This window comes from Micrasema longulum, unplaced genomic scaffold (genome assembly GCF_059751315.1).
Source record: "Micrasema longulum isolate JH-2025_06_02 unplaced genomic scaffold, ASM5975131v1 h1tg000365l, whole genome shotgun sequence".
Classification (NCBI taxonomy): Eukaryota; Metazoa; Arthropoda; class Insecta; order Trichoptera; family Brachycentridae; genus Micrasema; species Micrasema longulum.
In genome coordinates, this window is record NW_028277566.1 from 11541 (window position 1) to 30001 (window position 18461).

General features: G+C 31.6%; 1 protein-coding gene across 1 annotated transcript; it reads left to right on the top strand.

Annotated features, from left to right (window-relative positions):
* Window positions 1-6125: 6125 nt before the first annotated feature.
* Window positions 6126-12766, top strand: Miga (mitoguardin; the record flags this gene model as incomplete). Its single annotated transcript, XM_088225498.1, has 6 exons — window positions 6126-6289; window positions 6595-6810; window positions 9355-9464; window positions 9869-10037; window positions 10639-10872; window positions 12195-12766. Coding segments are annotated over 6 exons (1214 nt in total), but the record flags the coding sequence as incomplete, so codon positions are not given.
* Between the last annotated feature and the right edge of the window lie 5695 nt (window positions 12767-18461).

Consider the following 18461-nt stretch of genomic DNA (forward strand, 5'->3'; position numbering starts at 1 on the left):
TCTTTCACAGCCTTTTGTCGGTTTCCGTCAAGATCAAGTGGAACGTAAATCAAATGTTTGTTAACGTCCAACTCAGGATGTACCTTAACTGTAAACCTGACCTTTTCAGAGGAGATAATTATGGCTACCTTCGTGTGCCGGAAGATTAAGTCAATATAACTTAAAGAAAGTTAGTGAAAGATGTAAGAACTCGTTTTTACATATTATATCTGTATCGAGGTAATAATGAGTTCGGTGATTTAAAAAAAAAACGATGTTCATAGACTACAAAACCAACTCAAAAAATTGATTTATTTATAAATCGTATTATCAGCGCTATGATTTTTTTAAGTTTTGTGATTTTGAAATTACTCTCTCTCTCTTCCTCAGCTCGCTTCGGTGAATTGTCCTGATTGGACCGCGGTTTCCCGGTAACCGGAAATCTATCACTACGTTCTACTATTGTTTGATTTCGGAGAACTAGTTTCGTTTCGTTTTTAAGATTTTTTTCATACCTTTTCGAGAAACTTCGCCATAAAATTAAATCTTCGTATTTTTACCGCGCGTTAGAAAACTGAATAAAAATAAATATTTAATCTTGTGACCAACGTGTAACGGTTAAAGGATACAACTGAAAATGGTGTAACCTGATTTAAAAAAAAAAAGTTAGTATCTTGCATATAAGTCCCAATTTTCTATCCCACATTCGTACTACAAGTAACTTCCAACTCTTTTTCATTTTAACTCCCTGACAAAACTCCGTGTTGATTTCCATATAAATTTTCCCTATAAAATATTAAACTGTACAGTAGATACCAAACCTCCTCAAAAAAATACAAATAAATGCCGGATTGAAAACATTCCGACTTGGGAAGATATTCAAATTGCCTTCATTATCAAGCAATGCAACATAGTCATTCATACACCATACTTCATTTCGGAAATATAACACATTTTACTGCCGAAATGGTAAAATCGACATATTTTATGATCATTTGACAACTTCTGTGAATTATTTCGTAGGAATAAATATTTATTCATTATAGTTTATAAGTAAAAACTACATTAAATTTTAATTAGTATGAATGTATTATTGTTTTGTGTTTTTTCTTTATATATCCTATGTTTTTATTTTTTTCTCATGTACTCGCATTTAAAATTATATAAACTCTTATAATAAACAATAAACAGCTAAAACAGTGTAAGTCACTCTCCAAGCACAAGAGTTAGTCTCTTTTTTGGAGAGTTACAGTGATAACATTTACTAGATGTGTAAAAGTGGATATGTATAGAATTTTTAAAAAACATGTACCTTTTACGAAATTTATTAATAAAAAATAAATTTTAAAAGTGTAAGTGTGCAACTTGTTTTGTACAAGAATTTAATTTTTATTAGAATAAAAAAAACAAACTAATCTAATTCTAATATATATTTTATATTTTAAGCACTTTGTGGTTTTTCATTATAATAAAATAAATAAAACAATTTTATTTTCAATCACTATTTTTTTTTCCACCGACCGGTTTCAAAGCAAACAGCTCTTTCTTTGAAACCGGTCGGTGGAAAAAAAGATAAGTAAATTGGCGGTTAAAAACAAAGTTGTTTTATATATTTTATTTATTGAATTTTATTTGATCTATTCAGTGTAATTTGCAAAGGCAATTACGTAACGGCACAGGGATTGAAATTATGTAGGAAGAATCGCGATATTAAATTGATGTAAAACTGACATCAAATTGTGTGACGTGAGGTTTATATGGGACGACTTTTTATGTAAATCGTGTATTGTAAAAAATAAAATAAAATAAATGGGATGCTTTGCGGTCGGAGCTTTTTCGGTCATGTGGGATGGTCACGGGGACAACCTTCCTTTCAAAAGACATAATGGCTCGATGAGTTAGTATAAACGCGTAGGTTTCAAAAGCCATTGTTAAACTTCTGTTAAATCTTCATAATATTTGGAATATAAAAGAGTTTGCTCTCTGCCTCCCATTATCCGGAGCACTAAATGAATTACACGTTTAGAAGCCTTCCGCTGAATAGCTCAGACTCGGCTTACATAACTTATCCCGAGTAAACCACGGGAGATGGAAGAATTGAATCATGGAGCTCATTAGTCAGGTTTGAGGTCTCTCAGTAGGCGTACATAGGAATGGAGTCAAGTTCACAGCAACTGGTTACTCATTCCTCATTCCTCACTACTCACTACTCACAGGACCCGATGACGCAGTTACTGTAACAACTGAGGTAAAGGATGAATGAAATGGTGATTCACTCACATACCTATTGACCGTTCGCAATGTCTTCGTCGTGAATTGATATCTGAATTATTGCGAACTCGATTCATTGAATCGGTGACATCTGAATTGCACGCATACAATATATTATGTACAATGTACATACAATACGTACATTCATTCGGTTTTCGAGTGACGTTAATAAAGAACTTGCACCGAGTGTTTTTTCAAGAAACCTTTAAATACGTACCTATTGTATTTACGCTGTCGAAACTTTGAGTAAAAGTTTTCGTGTTTTTTCTACTTGCATATTACTTCTTCTAGGGATGAGGGATGAGGGAATGTACTTGTTTAATGCGTTAAAGTATTAATTTTGTATCCAAAAATAACATATATTACAAGTTTCTTACCAAATCAATCTGAAGTAATTTGTCTTAAAACCATAAGAACATAATTATATGTCGTATTATATCTCCATATATCTACGAAATATAGGAAAAATACACGTTTTCCGCCTTAAATTAAAATTATGCATCAAATAAAAGAATTCGAGATGAATAAGTCAGTCTAATATTCGAGATAATAAATCAGCCAAAATAATATTAAATTCCACACAAGTCATGGTCAAAATAGCTTTGTCTTAAAGGTGTCAAAAATTACAATAATCTCCCCAATGAACTTAAAACTATTAAAACTGATATATCTATAAATAAATTCAAAGAAAATCCAAAGAAATTTTTTGAACAAGTGTTAAAACTGCATCAAATTTTAATTACTATGAATGTATTATTATTTTCTGTTTCTCCTTATATTTCCTAAGTTTTTTTTTCCTCGTGTACTCCTGTATTCAAAATTATATAAACTCTAATAAACCAACAACTATAACAGTGTAAGTCACTCTCCGAGCACAAGAGTTAGTCTCTTTTTTTGGAGATTTACAGCTATAACATTTACTAGATGTATAAAAGTATATTTGTGTAGAATAAAAAAAAACATGTAAAAAAAATAATAAATTGGAACAATCAACAACTTTCACTTTGTCAAATCATACGTAGTAAGTACATTGGTACATATAAATATTTGTAGTACGTACAATGAGAAACTTCAGCCCTACGGGAAATTGGATACAAAAAATGTTTTCCTGCGCGCGGTAAAAATTAGAGCTTTAAATTATACAGCAAAGTTTCTTGAAAATGTATGGAAAAAATATTTGAATAAAAACTAACTACTTTGAACAACGCCACTAGTTCGTATGAATCAGCTGATCACAAGACAGCTGTGGAAGATTTCCTGTTTACTTATCGTCAGCGGACCAATCGGCAGAACTGACCGAGAAGAAGCTGAAGAGAGCTTGAAAGAACACGCGGATTCATTTCAGAAATACAGAGCTTTAAAAAATCATTGCATTGATAATACGATTCATAAATATATTTTTTTAAATTGCTTAGTTTAATAGTCTATAACTAAATTAAAATTTATTACAAAAACCACTGAACTTCTTTATTGTTGGAAATAAAATGCGCTGTACTTTTGATCTTTTTTTAAAAAATCAAGGGCCTGTGCAATTACTGTTAAATATTTATTCAAGTTTAATGCAACTTCGATTTGGTAAACGACATTATTATTTCTGTTTTTTAACTCAATGCAGAATGATATTAAATAATATTTGGGTGTTACGAATTTGCACACAACGTAATTGCAATACCTACACTGGGTTGGCCGTTGGCCCTCAGCCAGGTGGGGTGCAAGGCACTATAGCGTATAGAGTATACAATGAAGGTAACAGGCATGCATACAGGCAACAGTAAAGTACAGATCCCCGGGGCATGCTTCGGGGGGTGGTTATTTATAAGAGCAAACCTCTGTCTCTGGTCTACCCTTTGATGAAGTAACAACACGGCTTTATCCTTACGAATTACAAGTAAGACTTTTTAGGCTAGGATTTCGAATTTCTCTAGGCTAAATACAATGAAGAATTACGTATATATATAATTTTGTTTTCCTCCTTTCTGTACAAGGCATAAGCGATATACATAACTAGACTCTCTGATATTTTCTATTTTCGTAAAATTAAAACTAATCATCGGAAACATTCTACGATCCCTCGTATATGTGAAACATTTAACAAAAAAATTAATAGTCTTGATATATTTAACACTCCATACAATATGTACAGAAGAGAATTAATAGGCTTGATTCATGCTCTTCATTCACAATTCATTTAATGATTAAATCAAATGCAATTTTCCACTCTTACTTTCCCTCAATCATCCTTTACCACTCCTTATCAATTTCCTTCTTTCCCTTTCCACTATCTCCTTGTTTTGTCCATATTTACCTTATTTTAATATATAGTATATTTATTATTTATATAGTTTAAACTTCAAGCCGTCGTCGCTATATTACAGTATTATTTAGTGAATACATATAATTGGATGGCAGGCCCTACTATGTATACATTTTTTAAAGTTTAAAAAAAAAAAAAATTAACCTGTACATCTGTTTGTATTCTAAATAAATAAAATAAAATAAAATAACCTCATCGGCATTCCAATAACAACGTTTTACCCATATTTAAAAAAATATACAATTAAATTAAATTTATTTCGTCAGGAAATTTCCTCCGGGCTTTTCTGTCATCACCCAACTCCTATGCGTCCTACCTTGTCAAATCTACATCACCGTAATACCGCATCCCGTAGTTCGAGGCAGACTTCAGACCTTAGAGTAATTCCCCGCCACTGTCTAAAAGAGTCGCCCATACAAAGAAAAACCATTATATCATCATTAACCACGAATTCGGCTACAGATTACAGCAATACAACGGGCCGTAAGTTCTCGAATTAAGAATTGCAAGCGCAAACCGAAACCGTCCGTTACACGTTTGTTGTTAAACTAAAATCCGAACCAAAAATTTTAAACTCTTTTGTTCTATGCAATAGAGTTAAGGCTGTAGTCTGGTAAAACGCACCGAAAATGAGGAAATCATACGATTTTGCCATTTTAAAACGAATGTATTTTTTTAATCTCGCAATAATAAACAAATAAAAAAACATAAATTAGATAAAAACAATAATTTTTAAAGTTATTTCTATTAAAAAATTTACTTAAAAGTTTTATGTAACTAAAATATAATTACCTTTAGACCGGCAGATTACGCCATTTCAAATTTAGACTAAACTTAGGTATCTGGGTTCTCATATAAAGACTAAGTATTGAACTAAAATTTGTTGTAATAATTTGAAGATAACAAATTCAACATGAAAGTGGCTGAAGAAAAATCTTATTTTTTTATTTTTGAAACGAAATACAAGCATTTTTGGCATAAGGTATAGTGGTAGAATAAGAATGGTCTTCCCATACTTATTTTACGACTATGCCTAGGCGTAACTTTACGCTAGGTTGTAAGTAAGGCCAAATTTTTGATTTTTCATGTATAGGTAATCCTTCTGAATTTTGTGTCCGGGCGGAATACGAACACAGTCTTGTATGTAAAATAGATCCAGAACCCTGGACACGTGTTTTCACTAGATGGCTGCTCTCTGGTAAAAATGCTGATTGAGGAAATCGAGTGGAGATAAGTCAGCCTCGTTGTGTAGTAGATGACGCGTTTGCCTACTATTCTTGAGATCCTGGGTTCGATTCCTGGCTGGGTGGGCCTTAAAATATTGATTTTTAAAGGTTTTTTGAACTGCGATTTGTCAGTATTCCTGGATCGGCACCTGAAGTATAAGATTGATCACCCTACCTTCATGTAACAGATGATCGAACTATAGTGCATTTGGATTACCAATGCAGTGGCTTATGCACCACTGGGTGCGAAAAAGGGGATGATGATGAATCCTTCTGAATCATGAAATTGTTATAAGTAGAGACAATCTAGTGTTAATTTTTTTTTTCATTTCCAGGAATGGAGGCGCTAGAGACGAGCATCAATTATTGGGAAGACGCCCTGTTCGCCTTCTCCAGTCAGGGTCAGGGACAAGTTGGAGCCCTGGCTCTTACTTCACCAGAGGAAACAGAGTTCTGCCGCGAGATACAACAGCTCGTGGACGCCGCGTACCTTCTGCAGGTATAGATTGATGGATCTTAATACGAACACATTTTTTAAATGGGAGTTACATCATTATTTACCTTGCTTATAATCAAATATTATTTACTTTAAAGGGGTAGATATTTCAAAAATTTCTTTCAATGAAATAAACATTATTTATAATATTTTTATAATTGAATATCTATATTATAATTATTGAATTCAATTGATGCCCTGTTGTACACAATAAATGGTGACACGTATTCGCAAACTGTTTTTTGTCGGATTATTTAAATATAAAAATATCAAAAAATTTGAATGAATTATTTATTTCTCATCTTCAGGAGCAGAGCGAGCTGCTGTTCCTCGACCAGCGCTCAGTGCTCTTCCGCTGGGAGAGCGGCAGTGGGGCGGAGGGGGGGCCCGCGAGGGGCGAGCGCTCCCATCCCCCCTCTCACCTGTCCTCGCGCCACCTCTCCCACCACACCGCCCACCACTCCGCCCAGCAGCAGGACTGCAACCTCTCTTCGGCCGAGTCATTCGCTTCCGCGCAAGATGAGGTGACAGATTTTTCCTTTTTTCATAAAAAAAATATGTTAATACTCCTCCGATCAAAAAATGTGATGAATTATTTTTTATAGCCGCAACTGCTGACGCTACATCCATTTGAAGAAAAAAGTCCGATAGCCTGATACGTTGAGATCATAGAATTAAGAATAGTCTCTGAAACCCCATACGCACATCAAACAGAAGGCAACTCAACTACTCATAAATGAGTAGGTTTACGTTTTGACCTATTAGTTTCTTTGTAGACGTCGCTCAGTACGCAACTCCTGGTTCGAATTTAACCATGCCGTGTTGTGTCCTTTTAAAGTGTAGAAAGGATGCAATCACATTTCATGTGCAATTAGCAAACGAATGTTTAAGTAACAAATGCATTACTTGAAAATTTAATTATTTTTTCATCTGTCAGATTGTCGAAGAAACAAAATGGAAATTTCGTTAGTGTTGCCAGGGTAGTAACAATTTTTACCCTACTTTGCTCATATAATAAGAGAAATAATGAAAATTGAACCTCGGATTAAACAACGCCGTGGTGGACATTTGGCCGACATTATCTTTAAAACATAAAATATTATTTGACATGATATAAAAATATCCGTTTTATGTAAAATAAAATTTATTTTATATTTTAAGTTCAAAGTTCATTAATTTAATTACTCTTATTAAATGACCCTTTACTTATCTACTCTGTCGTGTCAATCAAAGTTTTCGAGTGCACAATAAAGTTTTAGAAAAATTAACAAATTGTATTTTTTTCACCTTACATTTGTGTTATGATTATATTCTTCGCGATCTGGCAATATTACTCGGTGACTTCAAGTATGCGCGCGGCGAAAGTGTGTCTAAGTGGGGGAATTATTGGACACAGTCCGATGTATTCAAATATGATTCTACGCTCGTTTTTGGACTATTCCTAATTCTATGGACGAGATAGTCAGTGTCAAGTTTGAACATGTTGTGACACGTATTTACTGCAATATTTTAAAAATATATATGAGGAGCAAATATTCAAGAAGTGATTTGTCACATAAATAAAGAGTTTGATAAATTAAGAAAAACTTGTTTTTAAGAACATTATTGGTTTAAATGTATGAACTTTCGAACTTATTTTATATGAAAAAATGCGTTTTGATTTGATTAATACAGTGGTTTTTTTTCATAGATTTTAAATATGAATTAAATTTGAAATTTGAAATAAACCATCTTTTTTTTCAAATTTGTACAAATGACTTTTTAAATGTTTCTCCTAATAATAAACCAGAAATTTCCAATTTTTAAATAAACATGCAAATATCTTCATCAATTAATGTTTTCAAAAAATTAAATATTGAAGTTAGATGGTTTACCTATTCGGAAATATATTATAGTATTCAAAATCTACTTCAAATAATTGAATCCAAGACCTTTTGCAAACCTAGAAGTCCGATTATCTCAAAATTTGTTTTTCAGAGATATCTCATTGTTGCTTTGGGCTAGCGATATATATATTAATATCTGTGTCCGGGCGGATGAAGAATTCAGTCATGTGTGTGAAATAGAACCAAAAACCTAGACGATGACCTACTCGATGGTTACACTCAGGTAAAATTCTAAAAAAGGAAATCGAGTGAATCATGCTTGATGTCCTGGGTTGGATTTCTGACGCTTCAAGCCACAATTTCGACTAAAGTTGCTTTATTAGTTTTAGTGCGTTTTTAACCAATTTAACAATACATTCTAGCAAAAGTATCGTTCCAATATGTGTTTGGGGTTTAAATACTTTTGCCAGAATATGTATGAGACCTATGAAATTGGTTGAAAACACGTTTAAAACACTTCATTGTGGTTTGAAACTTTTGTCCTGAACACAGCCGATTTGTTTGAAAGGTGGTTCTACACTACAATATTTCATTGACCCTGGACTGGCACCTAAAGCGTAAGATTGATCATCTTACCTTCGATATAAAATTAATATGCCAGTGCAATGCCCTAGGCACCAAATGGTGCGGTTAGGGAAATGATGATGACGATCAGTAATTATGACAACCAATTACGGTGGTAAAAGGCTTGAAAAAAATTGCATGAAATTTTTGTGATCTCACTGGGATCGAACCTAGAAGCATCCATGTATGAGGCAAGGATCTTAGCTATTACACCTGGGCTGGTACTCTAAACACATTCGCGAGGGTAGAGTACACTTTTTTAGCGCGTATTTACGTAGGTACTAAATACGCGCTAAAAAAGCATTCTCTCCGCTCATTTCAAAATACCACCACTGGAGACCGCCGCACCGCGCTGGCGCCGATGCCCATATGCTTGTAGATAAGTACCAAATTTTGGCCCCTTGGGTGTTATCGAAATTAATTTAGAAATAAAAATAGGTAAAGAAAAGCTATAATAAATACATTTTAATATTAATTTGTAAGATGACGTATGGAAAAAATTTCATGGATTTTAGTGCCTACGGCAGAATTTATTTTTTTGTATCTTTCTTTTTGCTATAATTTGTGTTTGGGTACATAATATTTTGTATTTTTCATTTATTTCATGTTGTATTTTAGGTTGCTGATCTCAGAGAGTTTGAAGAATTTTCCGAATACTTTCCGGATGTTGAAAATCTCTCCTTATACCAGTCTGCCCTGAAACAATTTGAAATTGGAATTCCTTGCCGGTTTGTATTTATCTCAATAAAAATAGTTCTATCTAATTTACTTTGAATATAAAATTATTTCATTTTTAATCACGAAAACAAGGTTATACTCCACTTTTCTAATGGTATTTTGCCTTTATTTGAATGTTCAGTGGTAAATTTTATTCCGCGAAGAACAAAAATAAAATTTTAACAACCATTCGGTTGATCCAGACTCATCTTATCATTTCTATTTATACAGGAGCCACTCAGTCAATATTTTGTATGATTATTATTGTCTTTCATATGATTGTATTAATTTATTGCATAACTTGTGTTGTTCAGTTTGCTTCGACGAAGCTGATATTTTCATTATTATTTTTATTGATAACTTACATCATTATTTGGATACTAATAATTTTTGTATGGTTTTTGTTATATTGCAGAAGTCTTCGCACTGAAATAGTGCAGTGTGGTTCTGATGTGGAGTACCTTTGCAAGTTACATTGTATCAGACTGGCATTCCAATTAATGTTTAAAGATTCCAACACATGGTCGTGGTTTGCCGACACCGGGAGACAGATGCTTACTGATCTTCTATTGTTCGCTGATAAGGTTTGTATTATATTACTATCACTTCTCAGTACAAAAGTGCGAAGAAATCATTTCAGAGGAAATTTGGTCTAAAACTATATGTTTTTGTAATTAAAATACAATCGCCTCGTCTCTAACGGAACAAAAAATTATTGGCTTTATTTAAGCTGCTTGCTTTTGATATCAAATGTATGATGAAGTAAGTAATCACAAATATTGTGCGCTTGGTTAGACGGCCAACTGTAAAACTGGCGTCGCAGGTTTGAATCCTGCCACTTGCGAAAAAAACATACATGAATTTTTTTCTCTTAATTAGTATTTTTCATAATTTTCTTCAATATAATCTCTTTCCCCCCTGCTGAAAAGCCTCTAAAATAAAGGCTTAGTGGGTTATTTCTTGAAAAATATATTTTAGTTACCTTCATTTAATGGTTAATAAAAATTATTGATTATTGTAATTTATCATAGGTATAAATGATTTAATTGCATGGACTTTTAAATAATTTACATAAATTCTGTTATAAAATATAAAAAATGTAAAGTAATTGATAATTTTGTCGGTGGGTAGGTAAATTAATAATTGTGTATTATGTAATTTTTTTTTTTAAATAATGGCTTCCAGGATCCAAAAGAATTTCTAGTGGCGTATGAAGAGATGCTTTCTTGGGTGAGTGATAATGAAAACTGGGAATGTTTGGAAACTGAGCTTGGCACCAAAGGAGTGAAGGTCCTGACCTTCTACGATGTGGTATTGGATTTTATCCTGTTGGATGCATTTGAAGACCTAGCTTCTCCACCTTCCTCAGTTACTGCCGTTGTACAAAACCGATGGCTATCAAATGGATTTAAAGAAACTGTGAGTATAAGATATAGATTCTTATTCTTATACTTTAAACGTTGAGAACCGATGAGAATGCAAAAATTAAATGTGATTATTCTCAAGCCTGGGTGTTCTGTGATGTAATTCAACACTGTGATTGGGCCTCCTGGCCTGTTATGGTGCAAAAAAAGTTGGATAAAACTAAGTATACTGAATTAAACTATACAGCATACTTTTTATTGGTGAAAATTATGTTTATTATTAAAATTAAAACATAATGTTAAATATGAACAATGGCCTTGCATTTCCTTGAATAGTTTGGATAAGCCAGGTTTTTATGTCGTTGTTTTTTATTTCAGGCATGATTCCAGGTTCTCATCAATAAGATGATTTCTCAATTTTCTTTTGATAAGGTTCATGCTTGAAAAAGATTGTTCGCATGAATATGTAGAGCTGAATAGTGAAAGAACAGCAAATGGTCATTTTTTTACAAGTTGTATGCGTCAGGAATACTATTTCAGGTGTTAAAAATCATGTCTTTGTTTTATTTCTGTTATGAATCGGTATTTTACTGTAACACGCTAACTGATTGAAAATTGTATTAAAATACCATTAAAGTAAAATAGAATGTATTTAAAACATGTCATTAATCGAAGAGCCAAAGAGTGATTACTGCACTAAACCAATACCAGAGTCCTGAATCTGCCCTCTTTCAACAATAGATCTGATTTTAAAAAAATTTAATGAAGAAGGAAGAACTCAAATAGTAGAAAGATTTATTATTATTTCTAATTTAGCTTTATGTGGGATCCCATTTTTAACACGGTTTTTTGCTTATAATTACATCTTGTGACCTGTTTTGAGATAGATCGAGAAAGTTTAAAAAAAAAGTTTATTTCAGAGTATACATACATACTTATATTTACGTTACTCAGTAAATTTGTGGATTAAAGTATCACCTGTCTTTTATTTCCATAATAAATTACAATGAACTTCCATCAAGAATTTTCACTTACAAACTTAAATGTTTTTGTACAAACAAATATTTTGTACAATGACAAACTTTAATTAATTTATTTTTGACTTATAATTTTTCATATTTTTTTCCACATTATTACACTGAACATTTATATTTTATAAAATGTGTTAACGTTAGTGTTATGCGTTTTTTTTATCGCATAGAATAATTACGTTAATAAACATACCCAATTAATATAATACTTCTCATAATTTCTTTCAATCACATGTTCTTTTGTAAGTTACCTACGTTTGTTGGTGGGATCTGATTTATGAGTTTGTCCAAATATCTTATAATTTAATATTGATTCCATTAATCCTAATTGCCAACTTGTTTTCAGGCCTTGACAACCGCAGTATGGTCCGTTCTCAAAGCCAAGCGAAGAATGCTGAAGTTCCCTGATGGATTTATGGCCCACTTCTATGTGATATCAGAACAAATGTCTCCACTCATGGCCTGGGGCTTCCTGGGACCTGATGACAATCTCCGGGAAACTTGTCTCTATTTCAAGGAGCAGATCATACAGTGTCTCGTTGACATATTCAGCTTCCAAAGAACGAGATACAATTGCGTTGAAAATTTATCAGTTGACCTGAGTATTCACATTAAAAATAGAATTAATAATATTAGCCAGAAACTTTGTCCTCGGGGACTATTTTAGTGTGTATTTTTAATATTATTTAACATTAATTTTATAGAATCTTTTATAAACCGTACTTGAAATATTGCTAATGAATGTAAGAAAAAACATACTCTGCGTAATAAGCCTATTTAAACAATACTTTATCCCATATGCTTATTCTAGAATGTATTATAAAGTAGATTACTTACATATTACTACATGTACTCGATTTGATATATTTCCAACCTGTTTAATAAATAGTGTAGTGCACCAGCAATGGCACCAATAAATTAGTTCTGCTTTTAAACCCTGCTTCTGTTGCCCTGTCTCCTCATGACATGGTGGCCCCTATTATTTTACTTTTGCTCTCAAAAATACAGTTTTGTAACATTGAGAATTTTTAAGTCACATTTTTAGTAAAGAGCAATCTTAGTAAAAAATCTTTTTATATTACAAAATGCAATGCACTAATTTTCTTATGATTTATTCATTACATTTTTACATTTTGAACGGGTTGTGGTCCCGAGGCTAGTGTTGCGGACTCACGAATCAGAGGTCCGAGGTTCGAACCCCACTCTACCCCAACTTGATTCCCATTTTCTAATAGTGAGTTCTTAACAACTCGTTGAAAATGGCCCCGAAAATCGAAATATTTTGGTAAATAATAGGAATGCAAATATTTCCTTTTTTATAAAAAAAAAAAACATACCTATAATTACTGATATGATGTATAAACCTTATAGAATTATGATTATGGATTACACATTCTCCAATCAGGATCTCTGTTTTTATTCCAATTAAGAAATTATTGATGACGGTGATGTGGAGTATTGAATCAATTTTTCGCCTTCATATTATAATAATACCAATTTAAAAAAAAAACATTTTTAATTCTAGTAATTGGTTGAAATAAAAATAGCTATTTGTAATAAAAGGAAAATTTAGAAAACCACTTCAATCAATTTTGCGTAAATACTTCTCGTATTATGTGAATATAGTAATTATGTAAATATAGATCAAAATCAGTTGCATTTGACGTAGAAATTAAATACTGTTAAAAAGTATACAAATACCAAACTCTTTTTAAAAATCGTGCTTCGGAGCCTTTAATGTTTTTAGGTGGATATGATTTATTGCTTGAAAACATGTAGGTATGTTTATTTTCTGGGCTGGTATTTCGAACGCAATAACGTGGTAGAGTGCGTTTTTATGTGCTAAATGTGCGCTATAAATTAGTTTGCAATACCAGCCCTGGTGATTTATGTGTTTGTTTGTATGTTATTTCAATGTATTAATTATTTTTAAATGACATTCCACTATATAACATTTACTTTATGTATAACATTCTTATTCCAAAGGTTATTCATATTTACAAAAACAATAACTAAAGGTAAATTTGATTCAGTCAGGTCAAAGTAGTACAAAATGGCTTAGATTAAAAATTTTACTCATTAGATGTACATATTCATATTTTATTAGTTATTTTTAATAATTGTAAGGTGAAATTAAGCAAAACAATCAACGAGTTAATGGCTCAAATTTATTATTTATTGTTGACGGTTCGGGGATTTAATTGTTTTAAATTGCTTTACTCTTACAAGTCTAGGTTTTAGAAAATAAAAATAAAAACATTTTTTTATAAATTATTAACCTAAACCTATGCTTTACTATAAAAATTGGGTGATAAAAATCCAAACCAGCCATTATTATTCTCTTTGATAAAAAAAAATATCCAAAATTTAAATCGCAATTTCTGAAGAACATTATGTTTTTTCCACTTAAATTGCATATAGCAATCTATATTCTTTATAGCTCATTTTCTAAGCAAATTATATAATTTGTTTTACCATTTTATATTTTTATTTGATTAAACCTTAAAATAGACTCTAAATAAAAGTGAGGAAATTTTAATTTGGGTTACTTGTTGTTTACTTTTTAAACTTCATTTTATGTTAGAAACAAAAAATTCAATATAACTTTTTTTACAAAATCAAATTCACTTTTGAAAAGCATTTTCTTGATTTTTGCAACATTAATAAAGAAGATGTGCTTTGTTAAATATTTTTTTAATGCCTTTATATTTGAAAGTACTGCAATTAAAAGGCATGTATTATTGTTACATATCTTTTGGATAGTAATTTTTTTTTGATATCATGAAAATTCATTGATTTAAATAAATTTAATACGGAGAAATTTGCAACATAATTTGTTTTTTTTTCTCTTTTCCTCATTTTAGTTTAACTTTACAAACTTAATTTTAAAATGATGTGATAACTTATATTTACATACAAGTTACTAATTAAAAATAGTTGGTACACTTCCACTTATTTTAAAATAAATAAAATATTTTTTAAAGTTTTTTATCGCATAGGCAAAGTACTTAAGTACTGAAGCAAAAAATATTTATCATATGCAGTCCAGTTCATAAACTATATACTTTTGATTCAGATTTATAAAAACCTCTTTGACCATTTTATAGTAAGGTCAATGTCAAGGTCAACTTCCCATAGATAGAACATTATTCCACATGTATTTGTTCCAGTTGCGCTAGAAATAAGCTAACAAATATAAATTAGCCTATTAAAACAAATAACACCCTACTGTGAACTCAGCAGCATTAGAATATTTTTATAATGTGGATTACTGGATTTATTTGGTCATTGATTGATTGATCATATAACATTATGTTCATTTTGATTTCTTAATATATAAGACTGTTGTATTAATGGTTTCTCTTTGTGTATGCGCCCAGCTTTACTTTGGAAATAAACTGTCACAACATAATAATGTGCCACATTTAATATTAAATTCAAACATTTAAAATAAATATGACATTTACATTGTATAATATTAAGCTTTTTAAATGTTGACATTTACTATCTTAAATCTTGACTTGTAATATTAAAATGTACATTTTCTTTATGTAGTATTTAAGATTTGTGAAATTTAGAAAATGAAAATAAATAGACTTTTCATGAAAATTCTTTTTGTACCAAACCAATAGAATGAACACTTAAGTGCCTGGCCACAGTGGCGAGCGTTTTGCGGCACAGGATGCAACTCGGGCCAGGTACCCGCGTGCGGGCGTCGCAAGCGTTTCAAGCTCTGACTATGTATAGTATATAAAGTACTTAGCAAAAAGAAATTCAACCGAATGAAACTGGACTCCATCCAAAGACAAAACAATCTCCCTGGTATCAGCTCAGATTTTGAGTAAATTTCCTAGTTTTAGGAAATTTCTGATCAGCCCAATACGAGTATAAAATATCCTTCCTGATCCCAACATTTAAATATAAAATAAAGGCTTATGTAAAAGCAAAAAAATCTACTTTTATGAAATATAAACTTTGTACATAATAAGCAAGGTAAATATGTAATGCAATCCCATCTAAAAAAAAACATTTATTATTTTCTTTTAAACTGCTTTGACTTCCCAACGGGGAAGTCAAGGTTAACGAACCATTCGCGCTGCGTACCTTGCGCCGCGCCGCAAATGCTCACCACTGTGGCCACACACTTACAATAGTTTACATATTTCAGAAAAATAAATATTAAATCTCCTTGGATGACCAAAATTCTGGTCTAAAATATAATGCACTAATTCTGAATGTATTTGAAGTAGAAATAAGAAATAATATTTATTTGTTTAAAAAATATGTGTACCTTGCGAACTGATAAAAATACAGGAATATATCACTAGTTCATGATATCCAATTTTTTACCGAGCAGCTATAGAATTAAGAGCAGTCCAGAAACCGCATACGCACATCAAACAGAAGGGGACTAAACTACTCTTAAAAGAGTAGTTTTACGTTTTGACCCATTAGTTTATTTGTAGACGTCGCTCAATACCCAACTTCCGATTAGAATTCAACCATGCCATGTTGTGTCGTTTTAAAGTGTAGAAAGACTACTGGGATCTTAAAGAAACATGATGGGATCACATTTCATGTGTAATTAGCAAATGCATGTGGAAGTAGCAATTGCATTACTTAAAAATTGAATCATTTTTCCATCTGTCAGATTGTCGAAGAAAACAAAATGAACATTTGCTTAGTGTTGCTAGGGTAATCTTTTTTTTATCCTTCTTTGCTCATCTAATAAGAGGACTAATGAAAATTGAACCTTGGATTAAACAACGCCGTGGTGGACATTTGACCGACATTACCTTTAAAACATCAAATATTATTTAAGATGATATAAAAATATCCGTTTTATGTCAAATAAAATTAGTTTTAAATTATCAGTTCAAAGTTCATTAATTAAAATACTCTTATTAAATGACGCTTTATTTATCTACTCTGTTGTGTCAATCAATCTTTCCGCGTGTGCAATAAAATTTTAGAGAAATTAACAAATAGTTTTTTTTACCTTACATTTGTGTGGTGATTATATTTTTTCCCATTTGCCAACATTACGTGGCGACTTCACGAATACGCGTGGCGAAAGTGAGGCAAAGTGGGGGGATTTTTGGACACAGTCCGATGTATTCAAAAATGATTGTACATTCCCTATGTACTATTCTTAATTCTATGCGAGCAGCATAAAGCAAAAATTAAATTCCATATCAGTGAGACTGCACTTTTTCTAAAGCCTCGTTAACATGGAATTGATAAATTATTAATCCAATGTCAGAATCAAAGCGGTACCAGTGATTAGTTTTAATAAGTATTACTTACGCGTGTGTGCAAATATATAAATAAACTAAAAATATCATTAAGACTTGACACTGGCTATAACACGCAAGCAGGGAGATAAAAAAGCCTATGAACAAAGAAGAAGAAAGGTAGTAATAATGTATGGGAAACTATTTTTCGTTCACCATAGACAATATTATAATGTTCTAAGCAGTAAAAATGCAAGATTGAAATATTGTAAACCTTATGTAGGGCTGCGCCAAAAACTTGTTGAATCGGTTCTCAACAATAAATGTTTTTTTAATGAAAAAAAAAACATTTTCCAAACACAAACTTAATCATGTTTTATGCACTTCTATTCAAGCATATTTTCTAAGGCCACGAGAGCGTTCAGAACAGCACCGCGGAGCCGTATGAACGTACGTACCCTATCGCTGTCAGAATAAGGAAGTTCAGTAGTTTTTATTTTATTTGTTAATAGGCTATCGAAATAAGCCAAAAGTTTTTAAACATATTTTTATATCCCTTATTATCAGCGCTATGACTTTTTAAATATTTATAATTTTGAAATTGCTCTACCCATGACGTCATAGGTTCAAGTCAATGAGTTCTGCTGACTGGTGAGTTGGCTTCCTGGAATATTATCACAACACTCTAGCAGTGGTTGATTTGAAAGAACTTGCCGCGTAGTGCAAAGTATGTAGTTCATTTTAATTCAAATCATTTTTATGATTTTTTCATACGTTTTCGAATAACTTTACCGTACAGTTAAACGCTCTATTTTTTATCGCATGTAAGAAAATATTTTTTTACATCCAATCACCCGTAGCACTGAATTTTTTCATTGAGTAAATTATGTTTAAGATTACAGAAAAAATTACTGCACATTAAACCGAAGTGCACTGACGATGAAAAGGGCATTGAAATCAATAAATGTAAATTCTAAATTAGGTGAATTATTTGTAATCACAGAATGTTTAAAAATATTGTATTAGTAATTGACCATTCATTAAAGCTTAAAATGTGTTTTCATAATGTGTCGATCTGAAGGGAGGCCACAAGACCTTCAAAGCGGATCCAGATAAATGGGTGGAGCTTTCAATGTTATTGATAATCAGCATTTAAGAAATAATTGGAAATTTATGTTTTTTTCTTAAAAAAAAAAATTGTTTCTAAAGTACACATTATAACACGTTATAGGTACTAATTTATATGAACATTTAACGTTGAAAAAATAAATTGAGTGAGGTCAACAACGCATTGTATTCGTTCAAATCTTTTGTATGTGTGGTTTTTTTTCGAATTCTTATTCTCAATTCACCATCTTCGTATTTTATTGTTTCCATTT